Source organism: Perca flavescens, chromosome 19 (genome assembly GCF_004354835.1).
Source record: "Perca flavescens isolate YP-PL-M2 chromosome 19, PFLA_1.0, whole genome shotgun sequence".
NCBI classification, from domain to species: Eukaryota; Metazoa; Chordata; class Actinopteri; order Perciformes; family Percidae; genus Perca; species Perca flavescens.
In genome coordinates this window covers 22,353,934-22,381,435 of record NC_041349.1, presented here as the reverse complement: position 1 = coordinate 22,381,435, position 27,502 = coordinate 22,353,934, and the positions used below count along the sequence as shown (strand labels likewise).

Genomic DNA, 27,502 nt, shown 5'->3' with positions numbered 1-27,502 from the left:
TATATATATATATATATATATATATATTTTATATAAAGCTGTAATCTGCATTGATGCAGAATGGCTCGATTTTGCGATAAACACTGTCACCAATGGCTGAAACAGACATTTGTTTTAAGGTGGAATCGAAACTTAAAGAGAACCGGAGCGGATGTGGAGCCAAGTTCAGCGTCGTGTCAGACGGTAAAAGTGTCAGTCACAGACAGGAGTAGCCCACAAAAAGAGCACTGCATGTTAAGTTCCTTAATATATGATTTACTCTGCAGCAGACGTACCACGTCGACATTGTAAGTAGGCTTACATTTTCCTGCAATTCTCTATAGTTACCTTAAATTTGTTATGTAAAATAATTAGTTTGTTTGCTAAGGAAAAGCACACTGATGTAGCATAGTCTTATCAAATTCTTTGGTCTTATTCATAACCCATGGTTATTTAATGTCAGTTTGTTTAATTACACAATATGTCATCCTTGTACCAACTACGATAAAAAAAAATTATGAATAGCCTACTGGAGGCATTTTACACCTGTGCACATTCGAAGTTTAATTTTGGTTTACAGGCTGAATGAGGAAGTTCAAACAGTGAGTAGGGCAAGGTGTGGCTTGATCTGTGCAAGTCAAAACCAAAAACGGTAAAGGGTAGTAACGAGACCGAATAGCCTAATAACGAAAATTTCGGTGTCTCATTATTTCGGTGCCTGATTTTACACTACACTCGACAGCAGACGTTAGCCTATCTTTAGCTAGCAGCTGGATTAAACATGGTTAAAATGCTGACAGCAAACGTTAAACAGTGTAAAGTGTGACTGTATTTCATTTTCTCAAAGGCAGAGCAGCATAGGGCTTGGTTTACACCTATCGCCATTTCTAGCCACTGGGGGACCATAGGAAGGCTGGGGTAAAACCTCATAAAGTGAAATTGTCATGCCATGGGACCTTTAAAGCAGGTAGCCTCGTGGTGCATTCACGGGAATTGTAAAATAACCTTTTCCTATCTGTTGATTGTTTTTGTCGTTCAACAGCAATTTACTGGTGAAATAAGTTATTGTTTTAATTTATAGTTATAATTAAATCTTTAATTTTGACCATATGGCCTTAGCAATAAACAAGCCGTTCTTTAATGCTGCTGACTGTTGTTTAGTACCCTTCTTTTTTTCTTCTTCTTTTCTTTTTATTTTCTTAAAAAGTACCAGTTCAGGCACCGTTTGGGCACCAGCGCTGTTTTAAAAGTATCGCTTTAGCACCGGTATCAGAAAAAACCCAAACAATACCCAACCCTACTTAGCATTAGCTATTCTAGAATTTGGGACCAGTGTTTACTCAACTGTATTTATGTCAATATTAAATTACTACTAAACCTGTTGTGAATTTCAGCAAATATACTGAATATAGGCAGGTTTACAAGTTGTAGGATCAAACTGTTTTTGAATATAGCCTATGTTGGTACTTGGCCAAGTTTATCACAGTGTTGGTGACAAACGTCACCTCTAGTTTTATAGTGCTGTATGTAAGCATGTAGACAGTTTAATACAATGGTTGTAAATGGAATTTCGTTTGAGCTTTTAAAAGCAATAAAAATGCATCTTTAAAATTAAATAAACATAATGAACCTTGAATTCTAATGATAGCTTCTGGCCGCTTTTGGTATACTAACATAATTATTTTGTCTTTTTGCAGTTCCTCTGAAGCAAAGAAATTAATATGTTTCCATCTATCCAGCTATCCACAAAGGTCCAGGTCACAGCCCCCCTAACAGAAACACATCCTATAATAAGGTGCATTATAAACAACAACCTCAACAAGCTCAAAAAATTACTTAAAAAAACCAATCTTAATCAAGTTTACCCCTGCAGAGAGTGTAATGACTATATAACTCCACTGATTGCTGCTGTTGTAAATCACAATAGGGATATTTTTACTTTCCTTTTGCATCAGGGTGCAGACCCAAACCAGGCTTCCCAAAATGTCTGGACACCTTTGCATTATGTCTCACTATCCAAAGCACCACTTTATTTTGTGGAGAAACTACTTGAAGCAAAAGCTAATCCAAACGGATACAATCCCATATTCACACCGCTGCAAGCTGCCATCAATGACAGGGAGGATGTTCTGAAAGTGCTCATCTCTGCCGGTGCACTGGTAACTTTGTTACCTCTGCCTGATCCTGAAAAAAAAAAATTATCTCAGATAATTCATGAACTTGCATCAAAAGGAGACGAATTGTGCTCCAAAATCAGATATTTCCTGGATATGGAAATTGCTGTGCGAGGGAAATCACCTGAAGAAGTGTTGAAAACCTTTGACAGCCACATGCTGCTGGAGGATCCTCAGACCCATCTGACCATGATCGAAATTCTCTTTACTGTTACTGGGCCAGGTTATGAAAAATACAGCCAGGGAAGTATCAAATGGTTGAAGGACACTAAAAATGTGAACACGTATATTACAGGTGCAGTCAGTCGCTTTCCAAACATCCCTGAGAGAGATGTAAAGAGAGCAATAGATAGTTTGCATGCAGTTTTCTGCACAATGGAAGACATACTAAATGAGCAAGCATTAGCTATAATCCCCCAACTACTGGACCGGCTTTCCTCCAAAGATAGACCTGATATATGGCAAACTGTTCTGCAAACTCTATATGTGATAACACAGAAAACAAAGGGCACAGATGGCTGGGATCCCGACTTTCTTGAGAAGTTATGCAAAACAGTTGCTCCTTTTGCAAAGGACCAACATTCTTCTGACATTAGAGTCTACACATATGGTGTATTTGCAAACTTACTTTCAGTTGAACAGGTAGCTTCCATCTTTACATCAGTGGGGCTAACTTCGGTGCCTGAAGACATACTAGCATTTGCAGATATGAAAATGAATGACAAGCTGAAAGAAGTGCTGAGACGACTGAAAAATCATTTCAGCAAACCAAACATGGAATGTGAAGACTCTGCAATCTTACCTGGATCCAAGAAAAAGAAGAAAAAGAAGAAGAGAAAGAAGGAAAAGCAAGAAGACCCGAACGATGATGTTTGCACTGCTGCAACTGATCTAACAGCAGCTCCTGTTATGGAAACTTCAAATGTGATGCCCTTCCAGTTCAACACTACTGTATTATCAATAAAACACAAATGGCTAAAAAGAAGCAAGAGGTGGAGAGAAAAACTAGAGAAGCTTCTGAGCACTGATGAAAGTAAAGTAACCATAATTGGGAGCATGATTTATGTGAATGATGCAGAATTCCGCATAGCGAAGGGAAGTGATGGTACTGAAGTCTTCTTGGGGCTGAGAGCTGACGGCACTGAAGTTGCTATTAAAAGAATGACTAAATGCAACTATAAAGAGCTGAAGAATGAGGAAGGATTTCTGCGACTTCCAGAGCTTGATAATCCATCTATTGTACGATATGTTGATGCTGCGGAGGATGAGAACTTTGGATATCTTGGTCTTCAACTTTGTGAATACACCTTGGAAGAGCGCATCAGAAATAATGATCGGAGTCTGCTGATAAAAAAACTTGTCTATCAGGTCCTGGAGAGTTTAAAGGTGCTTCACAGTCAAAATCCTCCAATTGTCCACCGGGATCTCAAACCACAGAATGTCTTGATCGGTAAGACAACTTAAAAAAGATACTGAAATCAAGGAATTTAAGATTTATAATCCAGGAAAATAGTAATAATAATATTTTAATTTATAAAAATCATACATAATTTTGTTTCTTGAGTTTGTCTACTTGGTCTGTCCTACAGATGTTAAAGGGAGGGCAAGATTAGCTGATTTTGGCATAAGTCGAAGGTTGCCCAAAGGCCAAACAACTTATCGCACAGGAAGTGCTGGAACTAAATGCTGGATGGCCAAGGAGACTTTAGCAGACGATGATGACACTAAAATTCCATACAAGTCGAACACTGATATACAGGTCAGTTTTTCTGCTACTCAAACTTAACTGATGACTAAGTGAAAAATACGTCCTTGATTGCTAAAATGTTCTGTTAATTCTTAAGGTGGCAGGTATGCTCAGTTATTATATCCTCTCTGGGGGACACCATCCTTTTGGTGACAAATCCTCTAAATTTGAGAACAACATTGATGAAGGGAGGTACAGTTTGGACCATGTTGAAGATGTGGTGGCAAAGGATCTCATTGAGTGGATGATCAGTGAAGAACCAATGAACAGACCTAAAGTGGAAGAATGCTTGAGTCATCCCTTCTTCTGGACCCCTGAAAGGTAAGAAGGAACCACTGACTGTTTAATTGATAGGTTGATATTTAATTTTGTATTGGATAGCATTGTCAGCTGTTTGGTTCAAAGTGAAATATCTCTACATTTACTAGATGGAATGGGACAAAATGTGGTACAGACATTCATAGTACCCAGACATTGTGTGTCTTGACTGGTGATCTGGTGACATTTCATCTAGCCCAACCAACAAGCTGACATTTTTGGTTCAGGGTGAAATGTGTTCATAGTTTATCGGTGTTTTAAGCCCCCAACGTCTCCTTCCAGGCAGTGCTGCCTGCACTAGGATTAGGCAACGGTTATGGTTATGGTTAGGGTTAGGCTTAAGGTTAGGATTATGTGCCTTGAAGTCAACGGTCGCAGCGCTACCTTGAAGTTGATTAGGCAATGGTTAGGGTTAATGTTTAGGGTTAGGTGCCTTGAAGTCAATGGTCGCTGCGCTGCCTGGAAGGAGACGTTGGGGGCTTAAAACACCATTGAGCATGTTCATACCCATTCTGAATATACACATTTAAAGGCAGGCTGCTATTTTAGCCTCACCCTGCCTCCATTCCACTGCCTCAACAATCTCCACTCACTTTCTCACTTTCAGTCTTATCTCAAAGGCATTGTGTTGTAAAGAATGAAACCAAGCTTGAAGCTACGGCGACGACAGTTAAATTTAGTCATCAAAACGACTAGTTAAGTTTAGGAAAAAGAGACCATCTGTCCATATTAGCTTCTCTGTGAGGCTGTACAGCAGTGCTTTGGGCTAAATGTTAATATTGGCAGGCTTATATGCTCAAAATAACAATTGTAATATACTGATGTTAAGCAGACCAATGTTTACCATGCTTACTACAGTATATTACCATATTTAGCTGTCAGCATGCTAACATTGACAAAGTCCAGCTGATGGGAATACCATTAGTTTTGCAAGTATTTACTCATAAACGAAAATATTGGACAAACTGGCCTGATGGCGCTAGAGTAAAAGTTATTATAATTTATCCTGTAGGGAAAATCAATGTTTGTACCAAATTTGATGGCAATCCACTTGATGGGTGGTGATAAATTTCAATCAAACCCACAAATGTCAACCTCATGGTGGTGCTAGAGGACAAGCCAGGGGATCACCAAAGTCATTATACAATTCATCCTCTGGTAACCATAAATAACTGTACCAGTTTTTGAGCTAATTCATCCAGGAGATATTTCGCAGGATAAGTGAAAACTTTGACTTGCTAGTGGCTCTAGGGAAACAGTAAGAGGATCACCAAAGCAATTAGGATTCATCCACCTGGATATCTGTACCACTCAAACTGCTGAGATTTTTATAAGGTTCTGTTTATTTTGCAATTCATGCATCCTAAAATAAACTTTTTTTCAGGAGAGTTGAATACTTGAGAAGGACTGGCAACAGGGATGAGGTGGCAAACTGTCGAAAGGCTGACAAGGAACTGGTTTGTTCATTGGAAGAATGTGCTGGGGATGGATCCTTTGAACAATGGAAAAATAAGGTGACTGTAACATTACAACTGTAACTTCTGTATTCCTAAATTCCACTGTATATTATTATATTAATAATTATTATAATTATTAATTATTATGTTGCAGTGTCCACCAGAGTTGGTCCAGAAGATGGATGCCAAGAACAAAGCCTACCCTGACAACACACTGGGATTACTGCGCTTCATACGAAACCTCCATGAGCACTAGTGAGTGAAAGTGATGCAGGGCCTTAAAATGTATTTTAATTATTTTCTATTATCACTAATTTATTAACAAACACAATAATTATACACTTTAATTTTTTTTTTAAGAGAGTGTCAAGTGTCTTTTTTACAATACAAAAAAGTACATACAACACATGTCTTTAGAATAATGTTAATTCTTCCTTATACTATTTCATTCTGCTGCTTGCTAATACTATGCATCTATATCCATCCTGAAAACCAGTTTTCAAAAACTATTCCATTTGTTTGCAGTGCCGAGGATGCAGCCCAAGTTGATTTAATGAAAATATTTCCTGATCTCTTTGGATGTGTTTACAAGTTTGCCAAGACCCAAGGGTGGAATTCGCAGACACCCTTGAAGGAAATGTTCAAAAGAGAAGACATCACCACCAGCTTTACAATGCTGTCCATAAACCCTGAGGAGCATCTGGGTGTCCCAGTTCAAGAGTCTCAAACCAGTGACTTTGAATTTGAATTCAAAAAGGATTAGGGACAGTCAGAGAAAAAAGCACAAGTAATTCTGTTGTAATACAGTAGTTTTAATAGTTATAGTGTATATGCCCCAAAGCAAGGCTAGAGCAACATTAGGCATCAAGACTGCACAAACATTAAGTCCAATAGGTCTTTTTCACATCTGAAATCGCCAAACTTATCATAAAAGAAAAAAAAAGGTGTAAATAATAACATTTACAACAACAACACATTCTGTTATATTCCAGTGTCTCGGTAAGTCATGACAGTCTGACAGCAAGTCAGCATAAATAATACCACATCCCTGAAACTGAAGCAGCTAAATGAAATTCAGCATTCATTTTTATTTACATCTGTGCTTTTCCATCTGTGTCTAAATGTCCTCTGTAAAATAAGCCTGTAAGATGTTGCATGTGTTGGATATAGTAACTTTTTTTCAAAGGCAAACGTAACAGTAAGTAGATTAGAGGATACAGTGCTGTAGTCATTTTTAAGGGACTTTGTCTTCACTTTTTTTCCTTTTGTAAGATTTTATACTTTTACTTGACCATTATCCTTATATGGAACTATTCTACTTTTATTTAGCTACATTTATCTGATGGCTTTAGTTGCAAGGTAATTCACATGTTTTCCCAGATTGATGAATCAATATTACCAATAAAGACCCTGAAATTGAAAATACTTAACTACTTGTACTTCTGTTACTTTTTTATATTTTACTGCTGATATAACTTTACCGCTGCAGTCCTTTAAAAAAACACATTTTAAATTTTTTATTCTTTTATATTTCCATGATATTGTTACATTATGTGGGGGTAAAAGAATGACCGTTAACTAGAATACCAAATCCTAAGATGGTTTCTTTCACAAATAACAGAGGTAGGACAAGCTGTGTTTTGGGTCATTTTATCTCATTGGCCTGTTATCAGCCTCAGAGGTTCTACAATTTCAGAAGGGTTTTGAGACAAATAAAGATGTTGGGTATTCATTCTGTTTTGTGAAAATACAAAATGTACATAAAACAAGGACTGCAATGCCATTACTGTGTATCACACAAAAGTCAGCAGAAACGATGGAAAGCATCTTATTTTTTTAATTGAATTCAATGGTATTGCAAATGTGCATAACAATGGAATATGTAAGCTTTATGACAGATAAAGATTCTCTTTTCATTATTTTTGTTTTAGACATATTGGATGTTATCCTCAATATATAGGCTACTGTAAATTTCAACTTGAGTATCTGAATAAATATTTTGAAAATATGATTGCAACTCCAGGTAGGGAATGAGTCCTTGTGAAGGAGTTCATCTGAATAAATGGATTTTCGGAGAAATATGATTCAATCTATCGCACCGTTGTGACGAAAAGATGTTTTATTACCTAAAAGGCTTGACCGAAAGAACGAGATCCAGGGTATTTCACCTCAGGAGGGTGGCTGGCGTCATCCCTTAGAGATAGGGTGAGAAGCTCAACATCCGTGAGGAGCTAACATGCTCCTTTGCGTCGAAAGGAGCCAGTTGAGGTGGTTCGGGCATCTCAGATCCCCCTTCCCTAAATTAAAGACCCAACTAAGGGATTATATCTCCAATACTGGCCTGGGAACGCCTGAAAAGTCGGAGCTGGTTAATGTTGCTCAAAGGGAAGTTTGGGGTCCCCTGCTGGAGCTGCTCCCCCCGCGACCCGACACCGGATAAGCGGACGAAGATGGATGGATGGATGGATGGATTGCAAGATGTTTTATTATAAAATTGGTCAAAGATAATTTCACCCCTCTCATCCACCCAACATATCAGTTGTAACATAATACTGGGTATTCAGATCCTTAAATTAAGTAAAAGTACTAATACCACACTGAAAATGCTCCACTTCACGTAAAAGTCCTGTATTTAAAACCTTATTAGTACTATCAGCAAAGTGTGCTTAGTCAAAGTAGCCTACTTATTGTGCAGTAAAATGTTCCTTGTCAGTGTTTTACTATAATACATGATGTTTTTAGGATTAGTATTACAGCTGCATAGATGTGTATGTTGCATTTAAGGTTGTGCACATTTAACTCCTTATACTGTATACTCTTGATCTATAGCAACGCATCATATTCTATAAAGATCATCCTATTTGTACCATCGCTGTCCTGTGATAACCACGTATCTCTACAAAGTCTACTTTTCATAAACTCAGAAAAACAGCTGTTTTCAGCTTTGTGATGATGCTTTTTCTAACTGATCAGAGAGAGGTTTAAAATAGTTTATTTAGCTTAAGAAGTTGGATAATTGCAACATAAAAACAAGACATAAAGGAACACTTCATCATTCGGTTTATCACAAACATCCAAAATCAATCTGGAAATACATGTTTTTTAAACTGGACAGGAAGGGGATAAACTGTAATCTGAATGGTATCTAAAGCTGACAAATGTAGTAAAAAGTACAATATTTCCCTCTGCGATGTGGTGGAGTAGAAATATAAAGTTGCTTAAAATGTAAATAACTGAAGTAAAGTACAAGTACGTTGAATTTGTATTACAATACTTGTAACTTCCATCCATTCCACCACTGGAAATGAGGCTCAGCTAATGTCTGGCTTATTATTCCCCAAGAGAGGGGCGCTTCCGTTTCGCTTTACTTCCGAATAATGTAGGATATCCAGTGTTTCATACTTAAATAGTGTTAGGGCATACCATAGACTGGGGCATACCAGCGGCATACATACCATTTGGAATTATTTCTCAAAACTAATTTTCTTCAACGAGAACTTTATTGTCAACGTTGTACCGGAAATCGTATCTTTTTTTTCTTCTTCTGCGCGACTTGACAGCAGAGCCAAAGAAAGTGGCGTTGCAGGATAACAAACGGAGGAGAGGCAGCTCGAACGGAGGCAGAGAGTCAGACCTGGTCCTGACATTCTGTAAAAATATATATATATATTTCGGATAATGCAGTCTTCCAAAAGGAGCGAGGGTGACTGGCAGGGGCTCGTCAGCGAGGTAAATGAGTGGCGAAGACCGTGAACAGCTGTTGCAGAGACGGACTGATTTTACAGAAGCTCCCTCATCCATATGGAATGAGCGTCAGTGTCTTGGATATAACGTTAATGACGTTAGACCGATGAGCTGTTTAACATCACATATAAACGCTACTTTTTCGCCTTTTGCTAGATAGGCTAACGATTCATTGAAGGGGTAAGCTAGCTATTTTTGGAAGCTAGTTGGAAATGCATTGACTCCACTTAAACGTTATGTGCTAGACTCTATGGCTAGACCAGATAAGCCCACCTGTGGGACTGCATTTCCTCGAATAAATGTATCAAAATCTGCAGATTGAAGATTCGACCTATATGGATATAGAAAACCTAATGTAAGCCTAACTGACTGTAAATGGCACTACTCATATAGCCTAGTGCTTACGTGTAGTCACAAAAATTGTTTTTAAACAAAGCTTATATAGAAACTTTAGTAATACCCAATATAATGAAATTACTCCAATAAATGCAGAGTGAACCACAAACCCAAATAAAATCAAAGGATTTACTGTATTTCTTTGTGTGACAGCTAGAGAAAACAAGCAATGTAATATCACCACCCTGGGTTTTAGAGAAGTGTAATGGGCATTTTCACTATTTTGAGTTGTTGTATGATGTTTTATAGAACAAACGGACATCCATTAAATGAGAAAATAATTGGCAGACTGATTTGTTGCAGCTTCACATAAGGGATTAGCATGGTTGAGCTACACAACCCCACCATACTACAATCTTTACTTCACACTACTACTGCACATTCAGCTCCTTTTTGTAGCGGCTGCTATTTCATTTGGTTACGAGCTGGTCCGACAGCTATCAAGGTTTACTCTGTTCCTTCTGCTGTGTCTTATCTACACGTTAACGCTCCAGTGTGTGTTTTTCCACCTGTAGCAAACTGGTCGGGGCTTGTAATATTTGCACTATTTAGTAATTTGACCGTTACCATTGCAGGGTAGGGAAATATTTAAGCCAAGAATAAGCTTACGAGAGATAGACGTTGACTTACAATTAACTGTATGCACAATATAGCATCTCATAATACCACTTGTGTCTGTTGTGTCCTTGTGCGCTGTGTTTGTTGTAGTTCCTGGTGTGTAAGCGCAAGCTGGAGAGTAAGAAAGAGGCCCTGCTCATTCTGTCCAAGGAGCTGGATACCTGTCAGCAGGAAAGAGACCAGTACAAGATGATGGCCAACCAGCTGAGGGAGCGCCACCAGGGACTCAAGAAAAAGTACACGGAACTCATTGTGAGTGGTTCAAACCTTCAAGGTGATCTTCATTTGTCTGTGTGCGCAGTATTGTCTATATACTCTCTGACCAAGCAGTCAGGCAATTAAATGGGAATGTTTAACAGTATGCTTAATGTAATATTTGCTTGACAGATAATATTTTGATAATGTAACTCTTTGCATATTTTAGGATGGTGACCCCTCTTTGCCACCAGAAAAACGCAATCAAGTAAGTTGTGTTTGAGTTAAGACTTTCTCACTGCCACTTATGCTAAAGTATTTGCCTTTGTTATGTTACAGTGTAAATTGTGTGGTGTGGTTGAATTGAAATTGCTCCCTCCCTTTTGTTATGTTGATTTAGTTTGGGGAGAATAACCTCTGGGACATGTGATCACAACAAATACAGGATCTCAATGGACAAACAACATCCTCATAAAAGCAACCAAATACAGATAACATGTCCACAGTAAAAATCTACCCACCTTACGAGATAATTATTGTTCGGGTAAAGATGTAGAGATAAAGAGAAGGACTCTGCTTGGTGGTGCTTTCAAGCACGCTGTGACACTAGAATTTAAGAGTTTGTTACTGAATTGCAATGCATTATAAAAAAAGCTTCTTGCTGATTAGAGGACAAACGACAGGCAAACATCAGTGTTGTGAAAAGGATAATGCTGACACATATTATAGCTTATCATATACAGTACAGTAAATAATCGGATTCTTGTAAATTGGTTGTAAAAAAAAAAGTAAATGACCAATTAATATCTGCTTTGAAATAAATATATCTATGGTTTAGACTGAGAGGGATTTTTGTTGTGATATTGATTATCTAGAATTCTGTTTTCTTATAGCGAACTCCATTCAGTCCTATGTGTGATGTGTTCGATGACAACCCATTCAAAAGCTGTAAATCAGAGTTGTTTCTGTTTGTTAACAATGAGTTGAAGAAGAAGGATGTGGTACCCTAATTGAATGGGTTAAATTGTTGGATTTGAACCCTCTCCATGATGGATCAAGTGGCCTGTTACCATTGTTACATCCAAACATACCATTGCCATTCACTCTTCTTCTCCACCTTCTCCTCAGGTGAACCTGGCTCAGCTGGTGAGAGACTCGAGGGAGCGAACGAAACAGCTGGCTGAGGAGGTGAAGGAGCTGACTCAGAGGCTCACCGAGGCCCAGGGGGATAACAAGGTAATGTTACCAGGGCCAGCATATGACATGACCCCCTCACTCAGTCAAGTGCATGAGTAGATGTGTTTGAGATACGCAGTGCATTTCAAATGTTTTTTTTTTTTTTTTTTTTTTTGCTATAGCTGCTGAGAATGACCATTACTCGACAGAGGCTGGGGGATGAGGAGGTGGGCGCGCGCCATTTCCCCGCCCATGAACGTGAGGATCTAGTTAACCAGCTAGAGAGAGCAGGGCTACAGGTTGATAAATTTCCTTTTTTTCTAATTTTTTTTTTTTTAAATTATCCAAAACCTAGACAACTGTCTCAAATTTAGCAATCCCATTCAAACATGTCCAGTGCAGTTACAATGAAATTTGATCATAGCTACATTTTCTTTGGATTTTCAAAACATACAAAAATAACCTCAGTAATTCATAATACAATTCATTCACATTTTGTGCATCGGGACATGCATCACTTTTTCTACTTGATTCTCACCCCATGACTACTGTCACTCCTGCAAGCTACATACACACAGTGCACTAAATACTGCCATTATGAGGCTTACATTGTGATGGTGTTCTATTTTATTCTATTATTTTGATAAAAAACAACACTTTCCCTTCCTTTGAGGTGTTCTTGCTGATTGCTAAAAACAGTGTATGTACTCAGCAAACTTTACTCTAGTAAACAAAGCTTCAAAATATCTTTCAGTGGAGTCTCTAACGAACCTTTTTGCCTGGTTGTTTTTCTTCTAGATGGAGGAGATGGAGCACAACATGAAGGCTCTTGCGGACGAGCTGCAGGACGTGAAGTCGGAGCGCAGTGTGTTCAGGGAGAAGACCTACCGACTCAACGTGGAGCTCAACCACATCTTGGGCAACCGCGAGGCACGCATCATTGATGTGGATGCCCTCTGCATGGAGAACAGGTACGTGAGACAAAGAAGCAGATACCTAGGACACAGAACAACCTTCACCAGTAACATTGTTTCAAGCCCGTTCCACTTCTATTTTTCTAAATCTCTAATCCAGCCTCTGGAAAGCTGAGTTGCAGATTCCCAGGAAATGGCTTTAAATCTTAGTACTGTAGTACTTAGTTTGCTATTTTAAGTTGTATCAGTTGGACAATGCAACATCACCTGTATACATGTACTTTATTATGATGTTAAGTAGGTGAGGGGAGTCCTTTTTGATTTCTTTGAGCTTTTGTAAGATTAAACCAATAATGATTGTTTTTTTTATGCCCCAAAATGTAGATTTGACTATTAGTTTAAATGATCATGAGGGACGGCTTACGCTAATAGTAAAGCATTGTGTAAATATTGCACGTCTGACTTATTTCAAACGTTTGCCTGAGCTTCAACTTAAAACTATTGTCCGTGTCCGGTTGTGATTTGCATGCAATCTGCACCTCTTCAATCTCATTATATATGCTGTGACTCTTATGATGGTGATATGGATCATTGTTACTGCAGGTACTTGCATGAGCGTCTCAGCCAACTGCAAGAGGAAGTGAACCTGCTGAAATCCAACATCATGAAGTACAAGGTACAGATGGAATCACTGGGATTTTTAGGTTTTAAAAATCAACAACTCATTTGACCAAACTGAATTTGCATTTTTTTTTAAAGTGTTGATCAAACATGGCAGAGCAGGCTTTATTCTCTCGTTTTCCCCTCCCCACAGACAGCTCTTGAGAGGAGAAAAAACTACAGCACATATGGGAAATCAAACAGCAGTCCTCTAACCGGCGTCCTCTCAGCCAAACAAGGTGAAAACACAAACTGTTCAGCTCACTTTGATTTCTCTTTAAAATCCGAGATAAATAGATACCAGAGCAGCTGATCTGGGGAGCGTTGAAGGCCAGTAGAATGTTTTCCCTCACCTCTGTCTGTATTATGGCACATGAGGTAGTTTTTGATCAGATAAACTCTGCAACTGATTCTTTCTTCATTATAACGAACAAGTTTCATTAAACACCTTTGTTTCTAGCCATGTCTTAATGCATTATTTAATAACTCCTTTTTGCCGATCCCTGAAGCCACCGCTCGGGCACCAGCTGGGTTACTAATTGTATTCCGAGTGGTAGAGAGCACCACTGGAAGGGAAATGAGCCTGCCAAGACTGACAGTTGGCAGAAGCAGCACAGTGGGCTCCCGAGTTAAAGTTAGGAGAGTGTCACTAGTAGACAGCTGTTTTTAACTCTCCATCTCTGTCTTGCTCTTGTCGTGCTGTTTTCCCCATCTCATGTTAATTCACCCGTATGTGTGTATGTATGTATGTATGTTTTGTGAAGTTTGACTGGTGCATTATTGGCAGGTTGCAGGTTAGTACCATGTTTTTGTAGATGGCTTCAAATATAAAAGCTTTCTTCTTTTTTTTCTCTCCTTCTATTCTTGCCTTTTTTTTTAATCTGAATTTTTTTTTTTTTTTTTTTTTTTTTTTTTTTTTTTAGTTCAGGAGATGCTCCTGGAAGAGCAGGGCTGCAACCTGCCAGCCACGCCTCAGTCCATCTCCGACCTCAAGTCCCTGGCCACGGCTCTGCTGGAGACCATCCACGAGAAGAACCTGGTCATCCAGCACCAGAGGCACACCAACAGGTAATGAAATGGTACATTATAATGATGTCGGAGGAACCCTCACATGCTCCTCCACTGACTTCAAGCCTTTCCCTTTTTCACAAGCCTCACCTTTTAAACGTCATCCTCCTGGCACACTATGTTTACATACCTGTTCAGAGAATCCTCCTCCACCTCGAAAGCAAACACTGGACTGTGACACACACACACACACACACTGTTCATTAGTCCCCAGTAACCTGATCGTACTTGGTCTGCAGGATCCTTGGAAACAGAGTAGCTGATTTGGAAAAGAAGCTGAAGACGTTGGAGGTTTCAGGACTGTGGAGTCTTCCAGGTGGGTCTCAAGACAAACTGTTAAAGCTTCCACAGAAAATACATTTAGGCTGTACCACATTGCAGTCTCCTTCTTAAAGTCCTGAAACCAAAATCCACTTATTAAACAAAGACAGAGTAATAACAGTCCTACAGTAATATGTCATGGATATACATTATTTTGGTTTGTCTAATAAATAATCATCATCGTTTCACAATTCTATAATTATTGTTGAATGTTTCTGATAAATCCAGCTAGTAAACAGAGATTTGTAAGAATGTGAATTAGAGCAAAGTGGGTAGAAGTTAGAGCTGCTGTGTGTAGTTAATTGTCTATAAGGCAGTTACATATGATCAGGAACTTTACTGTAGGCATCAGTCTCAACCTCTGCATGTATCCACTCTCGCAAAGACTGTGTGACAATGGTTCAGCCTATGTTTTTGACCGGTTGGTACTTCCACTACCACACCATTAGCAAACATGACCGTGTGACTATGGGTGTGCGTGCGTGCATGTTCACATAAAGTAAATGTAAAAATAAGAGGTTAACTACCGACCCGTTAACTTGTTATAAAGTGCCATTTATGTCCCTTTTTATAATTTAAGAATTTGCTGAAATTTAAGAAGAGAATGTTTTTCCCTCACATACATTGCTCTTTAATGTGTGTATATATATATATATATATATATATATATATATATATATATATATATATATATATATATATATATATTTTTTTTTATAATATATATATATTATATATATATTTGTTTTTTTTTTTAAAAAACCATTATCTCGTTTGTTATAGCTAGCAAACTGGCTTACACTGATTTACCTTTTTTTTCTTTTTTTTCAATCGAAATATTAATTACATTACACTCATTACATTAATGAGGTTTTATGTTGATAACGGTGTGTCTTTCTTTCTTCTCTTGCTGCGTCTCAGGCTTGACCTACCGCGTATCCGTGGGAATTGGGAGTATGTATTCCTTCTGCCCCCCTTAGCCCATCCATGCCCTCCACTATGTCCTGCCAGGACAAATCTGGGCAGACGCCCAGAAAGCGTGTCACCTCATGCCCACCGTTTACAATGTGTTGACTCCATTGACCACCCGCTCATGTGTCTGTTCATGATAGCATTGACTAGAGCAGGCTGTCTGAATATCACACACTGATATTTTTGGTCTAGTGGATCTGTCTGAAAATGTACACTCAGGGGAGAAAAAATATTATTTTTGAATGTTGGGGTTGGGCATGTTTTAATCACAGGAGAGAACTTATTAAAAGCAGCACGCTACTGTCTTCTTGGTTCATTTTAAATTGTGCTCAGATTCTCACTGGCAAGAATTTGAATCAAAAGTCATGTGAGACCAGGACTGAGGGCTGTCATATCGTAGAATGATATATAATGCAGACTGTATAGTCAGAAAAGAGAAAAATAATTGATTAACAGACCAAGTTGTTTTTCTGGGAATTGGAGTCAAACTAATACAGGAATAGGATATGATAAAATAAATAGTAAAATGTGCTCTCAAAACTGTAGATATAGTTTTTTTTTATTCTTGTCATTATGTGAGACAGTGGAGAAAAGCTCCTTCAACTAGTATTCAAAAACGCAATTACATATACAACACCATTTTTTATTTTTTATGTATCCCTGCATCTGTGTATATGAGTAAACCCCGGCTTATGAATGAAATATGTTTTGATATGCACTGCATCCATAGCAGCCCTTATATTTTGATAAGACGGCTGCCAGCTTTTTCCATCTTTTAAATAAACCTCATCCTCAGAGAACCGCAACCAAATGTAAACTGTATCAAAAATTAGTATCCCAAACTACATTTGCAGTCAGAAAAAGACGGCCTACCTAAAAAAAAAAAAAAGTTCCCCGCTTTTCCCACTGGAGGGAGATGTTGTGCCGTGTATAAACCAGACTGAGAGGTGGAGGGGCTGCGGCTGGATGGAGGTGCCCTGTCATGAGACCGTCATTCTCACCGCCATAAAACTGACAAGCATCCATTACTGAAAATGATTGCCCACATTACAAACACATTTAGGGGAATGTGCCGTTATTAGGGAATTTGTAGGCGAGGGCCCAGAGTGCCTGACGACCACACTGTCCACCACAGTTAGGGAGACAGAAATATAGCGAGAGATGTGGCGTCTGTGGCCTTGATGTGATACGAAGTTGGGCTGATGGATATTAAAGGCAAACAGGATAGGATGGAGGGCCTTGGCTGCCTATCTGAGACCCGGAGAAAACTAGAGGTGACTACGTTGTCTCAGGATCAGAGAGAGCCAAAAACAATAACAATGACATCGATGCAGTGAGTCGGATAAAGTTGTGATTGATAGATCCCCACCAGTCTTCCAGTTCACCCAACCCCCATGGTGAATGAGTGCACCTGAAATGTAACACCGCAAGTGAAAGCATGTCAGTGTGCATCAACTATTGAAAAGACAGATGTGGATAAAGAATGCACCCATATAGCTTTGTTTTGGTCCAGTGGCAGACTTGTTTCCATTCAAGATGCAGGCATTGCCTTGTCACTCTAGAGCTAGACAGCACTGCATCCCAGTGTAAGGTTTAACCGTTTGACTGTTTGACAGACATCTCTTTTTTTGTCTCCTTATTTGTGATATGGAGTGTATGATCCCGTATGTTGGAGTGTCATATAATGCAAAACAGCCTGTTATCTTTGCGGGATGGTTGCATACGCATATACAGTATTTTGTATGTGTGTTAGGGAGAAGAGGAGATGGTTAGATGGCTGGTCAGGCAGCTGCCAGAGAGGTTTAAAAAGAAGTTGCTTCCTCCGCAGTGCTGCCTGGCGCTGGAGACCCACTGCTGCGCTCAGTGTGGGCCCTGCTCTTCAGTAACCAACACCACCTTATTATTGGCTTTCAAAGGCAGTCTGCAAAACTCCTCTAAGGCCTCTCTCAAAACTTAAAGAGAGTGCTCGGATGAAGGCGTAGTCTTAAACCTTAAGACCTTTTCTTAACTCATCCAATTGATTGATCTCTCTGGTTGTATTGGGTCGTTGTGTTTCTAGTCAATGAGCGTTATTGCTTTATGGCAGTATTTGATTCATTCATGTTTCATTAATGTCATGTAACATTTTTTTTCCAGATATTTGATTCATTGGGTTAACCAAAAACATTCCCATCTAGTCATTTCAGCTATAACAAGTTGCAGATGACTTACTGTAAAAATGGTAATTTTATAAGGACATAAAATTACATATGTACATTATACTTCTTATAATAGGTATTTCAACTGGTTGCTAATGATCAAAATTAGTTACTAAATGACATCAGGCAATAAAGTGGCGGTGCTAACAAACTGATGCATAATGTTTACCAAATTCACCATCTTTGTTAATTAGCAATAAACATAATTTAGAACTGAAGCTGATGGGGATGTCATTAATTTAGTATTTGGTCAAACTAGACAAATTGAAATGTTGACCTGGGATCAGCAAAGTTATTATAATTCTTCCTGACGGGGTATAATAGTTTGTACCAAATGTAATGGCTGTCCATCCAATAGTTGTGGAGGCCACTGTAAAACCACTGTCTCTGTATAAGAAGGAACTTTTTTTAAACATCCTGCAACATTGTTGCTTCTTTTGATGCCCACAGTTGATATGTAGAAGCCACAGGATCCAAACAGCCCCCCACCCCACGCTATCACTCACTGTTCCCACGTCCGTGTCAACACTGAGCATCCATAACAATATGGAGTGTATTCATAACAATATGGTCTCCGTTCACCATTCATGATTCTTACGCATCTGCCATCCAGTCGACCATTTTCTCATTCTTCGGTTTGGTTTTGTGCCTCACACTTGAATGGTCAGAGAAACATGCCTATTCACAGGCTTTCTGTGAAGGCAAAGGCTGATGCGCGCACTTACAGGCCCGTGTATGCATGTGTTTATGTGAAAACAGTTTACGTGTGTATGGGTGATGTCTGGTTTATAGTGCAGTCTCCTATGAGTAGCATATGGTGTCATCCTAAGAGGCATGCAGCCATCACTAATGAAGACAGATGACAGGGAACTAAAGCCACTTCCTGTGAGCACTGCAATTTATATGTGCATGTATGTTTGTACACACACACACACACACACACACACACACACACACACACCACAGCACCATACATGTGCTTGAATGAGCTCCATCCATTTCTAACCAGACCCAAACTCTTCACACCTCTTACTTTGTGTTTTTGTTGTAATTTGGGTGTGAAAGTAACCGGGTGCGTTTGTTCTTTGATTGTGGTCTTACAGGGACACGAGACAATATGACACTGAATGAAAACCTTCAACCAGAGCTTCATCCAACACGTGCCAAAACTCAGCCAAACATGCAGCCATCCAAAGGTGAGTGTGTAATTGTGTGTAACTGGCTTCTCCAGCCATTGATAATAGAACCCACAGCTAACGGGATAAACACCCTAATTAGTCACCGCGTGCTAGACACTCCTTGCTATCTTCCATGTTTAACCCAAGTCCTTTCCCTTCCCGCCTCCACTCCTCTCTGCTTCTCATTGGTGCAAGCTGCCCAAATGCCATGGCATTTTGAAAATGTGAAGCAAATTCTCGCCCGCTGACATTCAGAAACTTCTGCCGTGTTCTCTTTGAAAGGGGATGGGGGACGGGGGGGCCATAAATATGGATGCCAGTTCAAGTAATGTTGCTTTCTTCCTGCGTGTTTTTGCGTGTGTATGTGTGTGTGTGAGAAAAGGTGGCTGGGACTCTATGTGCAGTCTTTAACCTTTTTGCCTGCACTTCCACAAATATGGGTCAGTAATCCCCGAAGTGAGAGCATATTTTGGCGAAGAAGCAGAACTAAGCTGTTGCTACTGCCGAGATGCGGGGCGTCACACTTGTCTTGCGTCCCCTTGTCTGTGGCGCTGCTGCTATATTTAGCCTGTTGCCATGGAAGCACTTCAGTCACATAAGTAATTGAAATAACTTTCTACATTGACACAGTGGTCCAGAAAGAGGAAAGTTTTCCTTGTGTTTTCTTTTGTAAGTGTTTTTGAATCATACTTTTCTCACATAAAAAAAGATTTAATAGAAGTAATTAACCGATCGACTGCCACGCCATTATAGGCTTCGGCCTTTCAGCATCCTTAGTTTATATTGGCTAGTCAATTGCTTACTGTGACATCAGTTCAATTCTTCGTGCTTAGCGATAACTCATTAACTACCAACTGTTATTGTTTTGTGCTTTATATGCGTGTGTTTTTCCCTCCTTAAAATGCATTGTAAACTCTGGCTGAAATGTTGCCACTGTGCCAGAGTTCTTTATTAGGAGTATTAGTATTAATAGTACAGAGGCCGTTGAAAATGGGCCTGTTTGGAACGGGCTGATTGCGTGGCCCGTGGTTTTGCTGCTTGTAGAATTCTTTTTTTGTACCCCAATATTACTTACAGAAGGACCCCAAACCACTTAATATGCAACTCCACTGTATAGCCTAGTACTGACTTACTGCGTGGGCTACGTCTACATCAGAGGAAGACATTGTACTTCTATATTTACCTGACAGAGAACGTTGCAGATTCAGAATGTAATCACAAAATATCACAGTGAAAATGTAGAGTAATCAGACATTAGCGTCATGGACTCATGGCTGTGCGCTACTCACCTGGCCCATTGAGAGAGAGAGAGAGAGAGAGAGAGAGAGAGAGAGAGAGAGAGAGAGAGCTTGTGTGGTATGATCGTTAACTAATGTAACCCGTCAACAGACGTGTTCATTTCCATACAGGTTTATTGGCTAGACGGTTAACGGTGAAGTATAGATTTGACTCGCGGGGGCATTTTGGCAACTGCAATGTTATTAGTGTTGTAAGTTAGCAGTAGACTTAATTAACCCAACCCAGGGTGAGTCTGATGAAAAGTGCTGTGTCTGCCCGGTTCATCTCTGAGATTTTCTCGCATTGCACAGCGCTGTGAAGGAATAATCTCCGAGATTACGTTATGTTCTATTAAACACTATAGAGTGTCTGGCTTATATCCAGCAATCATGTAGCTAACATTGGAAGCAGGAAAAGAGTCAAAGATACGTCTCACTTTATTAGATGCAAATTAAATAAAGTTGTCTTTGTTGGGTTAGGGTTAGGGCCAAAGTACTTGTATTCTAATTTAACTATGGCCTCAGATCAAATGAGCAATTAAAATGACCAGTTGTCTCATCTTCCCTCTCCCAGCTGTGTCAGACGACAGAAGTTCACATGAATCATCGTGGGAATGCCACACCGCTGGCAGCGATCTTGGCACAGATGGCGTCAGCAGGGAAGACGCACCTGCACAGCTCAACAGCCTGGAGCCTCTGGTGGGGGTGGAGACAAATGGGATTGACAGGAGAGGGGGAGAAATCGAGACCCTGATGGGAGATGGAGCCGCCTCAGGGCTGGTGGAGGGGCGGAGTCCAGTGGAAGAAGCGGGGCATGAGGTAGAGGGAGGGGAGGATGAAGAACTGGGTTCCACGGTGGAGGAAGGAGAAGAGGCAGCTCTGGCGCTGGGTGTAATGTCCACTGAGTCAGACCTTTCATGGCTTCCAATGAAACAAGCCTCTTTTGATCATTCAGAAGTGGGTCATCATGCACCTGAACATGTAGAAGACTCTGTATCAATTCCAGAGAACCAGTCCACAGAGGTGTCGAATACAGAGGACTGGGACATTGTGGATCTGCGCAGTGACACCTGTCATAGTGACAGCTTGGCATGATCGGACGTCACTGAAAGACTTATTTAAATCCACGTCCTTGTCGTTCTCATTGATAATTGCATTAATCAGCCCTACTTGCATTCACACACCGTGGCCACCGCACGCTAGCTCCCTGCTCCACCTAGCAGCTCTGTTTTACTCAATAAAACAGAGAGAAAAAAACACTTTTTCAGCCACCGTTGACAGAGCCGGAGGTGCTACTAGACAGGGTCGTTGCTGCGCTGGAACACAAAATCTTGAAATCAATGGAGTTGCAAACTTCATGCCCTACAGGAAGAATTTAGCTAGGAAAATAACAAATATAGCAACCTCAACTCCTGTGCCCTATATTCCCTTCTTACTTTCCCCTAGGATAAGATGATCCCAATTGTTTGCTTTCTTCTTCCTCCTAAGGGATGCCAATAAACTGAGTACTGCATTTTGCTATTCTCATAGGGGGTCAAAATTGGCTTACTAAAACTTGTAATGAATGTGCTGTACGTATGTCTTTTGATGTGTATTCATCTCTACGTATGATTAGGTGAATCTTACTAATCCGTCAGTTATTTATTTATTTAGAAGTTGATATTTGGATGAGACTACATGTGCCTTATATGTGGAAATATATACTGATATTTATTAATATAAATTAATAAACCCGCAAAATAACCTGTCTTGAAGTTGGTCTTATCTGACCCACGCACAAGCACCCACAAAAAATCAATTGTATGAGAACATGATTGTAACAGTATCCACTTTAAATGACTAACTGTAACTCTTGTCAGTGAAGAGGTACTTGAGTTCACCTGCCAGGGCTCATGGTATTTTGGGGACCACTGGTCTAGTGACATTGAAAGTTCTTTATTGATATTTGTATCCGGTCCCTCCTGAAGCTAGAAACCACACAAGCAGGATTTTCATCTAAACTACACTTCCACTCTGACACAGAGGCTGACTTTGGGAACTCTGTGCAATATTTGTTTGAGCTTTCACACACAGATGAGGTTTTTTTTTTTATATAGTAATGTTCTGAACCAGAAAATGAGCCCATATCCGCAGAAAATCGCTCCGACTAATTTCTAAGTGTTCACAAGGTTGATCTCTCATTAATTCTAAATGCAGCCGTCTCAGTCTTTTGATTGTTTTACAGATTAGAGCAGCTTAACTTGATTCTCTTCTTTCCCGCCTTGGGAGAAAATTGTTCTTGCATCACAAATCAATGTTGAGTTGTCTAAAATCCTAGAAATATTCAAATTTTATTTTTAATTGAATTAACATATCCATTTTTGGAAGGATATTTATTTCAGTTGTCCATGTGTGAAACGTAATTTATATATTTTCCACTTTTTAGGGTCTTAGAAGGTTTTTTCAGCTCATGCAAACACACAAACGTCTCGGTATGATTGTATAATTTTGAAAACAAAAAGTTTTTCAGCACTGTAAATGGATGCACGGACACACCCATTTTGTCTCACAGCCAGAGTCCAGAGCCCACTGTGTATTGAGAATCAGTGGTGAGTCCTACTCTTCCTGCATGCAGGTGACAGCTGGCCTCTCCAGGCAAACACAGTGTCAAAGCCAGAATCCATGAACTGCTTATTCTGCAGAAGGCAACTTGCTATTTTTAATCTCTGACACAAAATAGAGGCAAGGAGAGAGAAAGAATTGGAGCTAGGGAGCCATGGTGTGTACCCAGTGTCGGCCCTGTGCCAGGCAGCTGATTTGGCACACTGCAGCAAGCCTTTTTTTTTCCCAAGGAGTTTAAGTTCATAAACCAGATGGAGTCTGAACTAATGAAATTGCAAGATGATACCAGCATGCGTTGGGTTCCTCAAAAAGTCGTTGACCATTTTTTTTTTTTTTTTCATGCACATGAAAGCCTGAAAGAAATTACTGAGCTTTGCATATGTGTTAGAAAAGAAAGAACACAGTTGTGAGTCTATTTCAGGAAAGCTGTGGAAAGGGAAGGAGCCACAGTTGTGGGCCGGTCAGAAATGACATGAATTGAAGTTGACAATATTTTTTTTGTCTGTTCTGCGTTATTTAAACATTTTCTATTACGTTAACTGCCAGGCTTTCTCACTATTTCACTAAAAAACACATAAATAAAAAATAAAAAAATTAATTAAGAATGACCAGATCCTAAATATAGGACGATATTTGCTCACAACAGATATATAAGTATTTTGTATATCTTGGCCAGTGAGTAAAAATAAATTACAGTACAGAAATTATATGAAAGAAATACAGTATATGTTTTTGTGGACTTTTAGAAATGGTATCACCATTACATAGTCTGTCCACCAGAGAGCACTGACTGCAATTTTTCAACTTGCATTGTGGCCACAATTGTCAAAATGTGGATCTTATATACGTATGTTTACTATTGTACGACTATCTGCCAATATATCATTACAGTATTTCCAGAGTTCTCTAATATTGAGATCGTCATTGGCCTAAAAAAAATCCAATATTAGTTTGTTTATACCAGATTTATACCATTTTAGTTGCTCCAATGAATGCATTGCCAGTTAATTACTTGAATTAACCCCCTATAACCACACAAACAACCACCATAAACATGCTATATGAGCTTTTACTTGCTAAAGATCCATCAGAGATGGTGCCGCTCTGACCAATACCTGTCAGGATTTCATAGGCCGGTATTTGGTCTTGTCACACAGCTAAAAGATTCAGGCTGCCTCCCCACACCCGAGAGAGCAAAAGAGGATTGTTAAGACCTGTTGAAGCCAATCATCACCACTACAGATAAATGAGGCTATGGTACCAGCAACTAGCCCATGCCAAAAACTAATCTTAGCCCTTTATCTGTGACAGCGACATCCCCAACTAGAGGGCAAGTACAAAATGTGCATTGTGAAGTGCTTTGATTGGCCCCATGCTGCTTAAATCACTCAGGTGTGTGGTTGCCTCTCTGTATTTGTGCTTCAAAGAGAGATCAAGGGAGGAATCGTTATGTATGCATGACCTGTGCTTTTTGTAGCTTTGTACTTGGCTGCTACCCTTTCATGTTTTAGATGTAGAGATGGGTTGTACCATATCATATATATCACTAATCTTATCACAGTATCAACTTGCTTTGTTCTGATCCCTAGCCCCCCCAGTTATCATACCCTGGAGCCTGGATAGTGGGAGAGACGAGCCAGGTCACAACAATGCTCACTGGCTCTAATAAGTGTGACCAGGGAGGGTTTGACACCCCATCATCTCTGGGTCCTCCAAAGGTTTGAGGGATGGGGGTGGACAGGGGGATGTGGAGCCAGCAGTTTCCAGGCCAACCACTCAGCAGGGTTAATTACTATACCAACCAGATGCCCCTTCCAGTGATGGTCAGTGCCCTTATGATCCATGCTTCATTCTCTCACCTTGCTTTTTTACGCTTACCTGAGTTTTATCATGTGTTGCCTCTGAGACAGTGGAGATTGCAGAGCCCTGCAGGTTTGCTCCCCGGGTGCTGCGATTTGAGGAGTGTTACTTTCTGCTCTGTTGCTGACAAGGCTGTTATTATCTGAGATAATAGGAAAGGGGAAAAAACAGGCAAAATATGTCAGTCATATTTTTCCTGCTTGTTTCATGTGGAGTTAAAAATTCTAATGTATCATAGATACGATATGCATTGCTGCATCATTTGCACTTTCAAATGGATTCTGTATCTCTGCAATTACTGTGAGCATATTCTCATCACTTCAGCTGTCAAGTATGAATATGGTAGTATAGTCAGTTGCAGATAGGTAAATTGAGTCAGCCTAAATCTACTTCTCTTCATCTTACATGTACATGATGCACACTAATCTTGTCCTCCCACATGAGCTTGGCATTCTATAAAAGAGTTAGGCTGTTGGTGTCTTATTTACACTCAAACTGTTTAAATTAAAGAGTAGTTCAACATTTGGGGAAATAAACTCAGTTTTCTTTCTGACAGTCAGATGAGAAAATTGATATCACTCTTGTACTGTATGCTAAATATGAAATTGCAGCCAATTAGCCTAGCATAAACCCTGGACTCAGGGGGAAACAGCTGGCCTGGCTGTGTCTGAATTATTGTGGAACTGCATTGGGGAGTCCAAAACAAATTTCCTCATGGGGAGAAATAAAGTATGAAGTGAAAGTAAAACTGAAGTGTAGAAACAACTGTTTGCCGTTTTACACTGGGTTTTGTGCGGGACTATTTTCTGTCGGACGTAGTGACGTTCTGAAGTCTCCACTGATTGCCTGCTCAGCCTCATGATGATGACAAAACTCTAGCCATGCTGGCTGTTTACCCCCCATTTCCAGTCTTTATGCTAAGCTAAGCTAACCGGATGCTGGCTGTAGCCTTATATTTACCTCACAGATATGAGATTGGTATAGATATTCTCATCTAACTTTTGGCAAGTAAGCATATAATTACCCAAATTGTCGAACTATTCTTTTAAAGCAACATCAAATGTAATGTAGTTGAATATGTATTCATCTATCAGAAAGACTGTAAATACACTGGAACTGCCATCAGCCCTCATATTAATATAGAAGTTTCCTTGATCACAGAATCCTGCTGCCCTGCCGCTGCCTATGGTTCTTCGTCCCCTGTGACCTACATCAGTAGTTTCCAGATTTCTTGGAGGCAAAACTGAAACTGACTACAACACCAGCAACAACAACAACAACAACAACATGGCTTTGAAGGCCCTGCTGGCAAGCAAGGCTGGCAAAGTTGCAGGATGTTGGAGGAGCGTGAGCTTGCGCACGGCCGATAAGCAGAAAGGCCACGCCGGGGGTCAGCACGTAGCCACAGCATACAGTCAGATCTCTATTAAGATAGGAGATGGTGGGCCAGTGTGATAAGGGCTGACAGGACCTGGTGATGTGATATCAGTGATGGGGCAACAGCTGCAGATGCTACTTTCCCCACCCAGCAGGAGAATCAGAGTTGGGCCAAACTTGTTGTGGGCGTTGGTATGATGCAGTTGTCTTTTAGGCACCATTTATGGTAGATCTTTGGTAGTTATTATTACAGTTTTATCTTCATCAGATTCAGATTCATCATTAAAGGAGTTTCGTAAAATATTTTCTTTAATATCTCGCAAACAGGAATTCCTTCATTATGTAATCTTGCAGAGCAATGAGCACAGAAGTCAATATTAATAAAAAGATTTATTCAGGAAAGTTCGAGACTCTCATAGATCATTGCAGTTCAACATTTCCTCTTAATTGATACAAGAGTACTCACTACAACATCCAATAAGACAGTGTATAATTAGTCATGTTATTTCAAGATAAGAAAATGGTCAATGGGTAATCTTGGTTGCAGTTTGTTTGTCCGAAGTTTTCCAGCAGGACTTAACCAAATTTTCCAATGAGCTGGACCCTTTCACTCCTGTAACAAGCCTACATCCTCACTCATTTCCCTTCTCCTCCTCCTCCATTACCAGTATCATCCTCTGGTTGGACCTGTTTAAAAAGAACCTATCCATATATCTCTGGCTGACCCACAGGCAGTGTGGTGCTGAATTTCATTTCACAAGTACGGTTATTGTAGTCTCTCAATGAGAGCATCTGATCCCAACACTTGTACACAGGGTATGACTAAAATAACTGTAACCAGTATAGCAATATAAAGAATATTATTTATAAACATAATATTAAAAATACATAAATATAAATTAAGATATTAATTACCTGTGTTTCCTCATCCAAAATCCAACTAAATAACTTCAGTGCATGTTTTGTAATGTAACGCTAGATTCTCCTGATGCTCAGCTAATGTTATTTTTATTGTGTGTTGTTGAATGCACTCCTTCAATACATGGTGCCCCTGGACACAGGCATGTAGAAGGCCTGTAAAAAGACTACAAATGTGGTTTGGCATCTCTTTGTGTTTGCTTTGCATCCTGTTGTCCTATTGCATCTCTCATTTGCATTTTTTTGTAGTCGTTTTGTGTCTCTTTGTGGTTGTTTTACATCTCTCTGTGTAGTTTTGAGTCTTTTTCTGGTCATTTGCTCCTTAGACTGGATGTGGTTGGCAGTTATTCAGTG

At 39.7% G+C, this 27,502-nt stretch overlaps 2 protein-coding genes across 6 annotated transcripts; both read left to right on the top strand.

Annotated features, from left to right (window-relative positions):
• The first annotated feature begins 160 nt into the window (after positions 1-160).
• On the top strand, positions 161-7,105 carry LOC114545665 (serine/threonine-protein kinase/endoribonuclease IRE1). 3 transcript variants are annotated; one of them, XM_028564092.1, is made up of 8 exons: positions 161-287; positions 1,677-1,774; positions 1,935-3,603; positions 3,743-3,912; positions 3,998-4,221; positions 5,603-5,732; positions 5,830-5,930; positions 6,201-7,105. In XM_028564092.1, the coding sequence occupies exons 3-8, from the start codon at positions 2,250-2,252 to the stop codon at positions 6,436-6,438; spliced, it is 2,217 nt and encodes a 738-aa protein (XP_028419893.1). In that variant the 5' UTR covers positions 161-287; positions 1,677-1,774; positions 1,935-2,249; the 3' UTR covers positions 6,439-7,105. The 3 variants fall into 3 exon arrangements, with proteins under 3 accessions (XP_028419893.1, XP_028419892.1, XP_028419894.1); XM_028564091.1 differs by having other exon boundaries at positions 1,677-3,603; XM_028564093.1 differs by lacking the exon at positions 1,935-3,603 and having other exon boundaries at positions 162-287.
• A 1,957-nt stretch (positions 7,106-9,062) lies between these two features.
• Positions 9,063-22,140, top strand: ccdc149a (coiled-coil domain containing 149a). Of its 3 annotated transcripts, none has more exons than XM_028564094.1 (12): positions 9,063-9,404; positions 10,524-10,685; positions 10,858-10,896; positions 11,757-11,864; positions 11,987-12,103; positions 12,603-12,775; positions 13,322-13,394; positions 13,533-13,617; positions 14,302-14,446; positions 14,686-14,762; positions 19,041-19,133; positions 20,967-22,140. In XM_028564094.1, the coding sequence occupies exons 1-12, from the start codon at positions 9,354-9,356 to the stop codon at positions 21,485-21,487; spliced, it is 1,644 nt and encodes a 547-aa protein (XP_028419895.1). In that variant the 5' UTR covers positions 9,063-9,353; the 3' UTR covers positions 21,488-22,140. The 3 variants fall into 3 exon arrangements, with proteins under 3 accessions (XP_028419895.1, XP_028419897.1, XP_028419896.1); XM_028564095.1 differs by lacking the exon at positions 9,063-9,404 and adding an exon at positions 9,756-9,774; XM_028564096.1 differs by lacking the exons at positions 19,041-19,133; positions 20,967-22,140 and adding an exon at positions 15,689-15,862.
• Positions 22,141-27,502: the final 5,362 nt, after the last annotated feature.

Bases quoted from the DNA above. Each gene is read 5' to 3' on its own strand.
- LOC114545665 (XM_028564091.1), top strand. From the start codon at position 1,701: ATGTTTCCATCTATCCAGCTATCCACAAAGGTCCAGGTCACAGCCCCC. The intron at 3,913-3,997 runs GTCAGTTTTTCT...TTAATTCTTAAG, and splicing joins AGTCGAACACTGATATACAG to GTGGCAGGTATGCTCAGTTA. The intron at 5,733-5,829 runs GTGACTGTAACA...ATTATGTTGCAG, and splicing joins TTGAACAATGGAAAAATAAG to TGTCCACCAGAGTTGGTCCA.
- ccdc149a (XM_028564094.1), top strand. From the start codon at position 9,354: ATGCAGTCTTCCAAAAGGAGCGAGGGTGACTGGCAGGGGCTCGTCAGC. The intron at 13,395-13,532 runs GTACAGATGGAA...CCCTCCCCACAG, and splicing joins CCAACATCATGAAGTACAAG to ACAGCTCTTGAGAGGAGAAA. The intron at 14,447-14,685 runs GTAATGAAATGG...CTTGGTCTGCAG, and splicing joins CACCAGAGGCACACCAACAG to GATCCTTGGAAACAGAGTAG.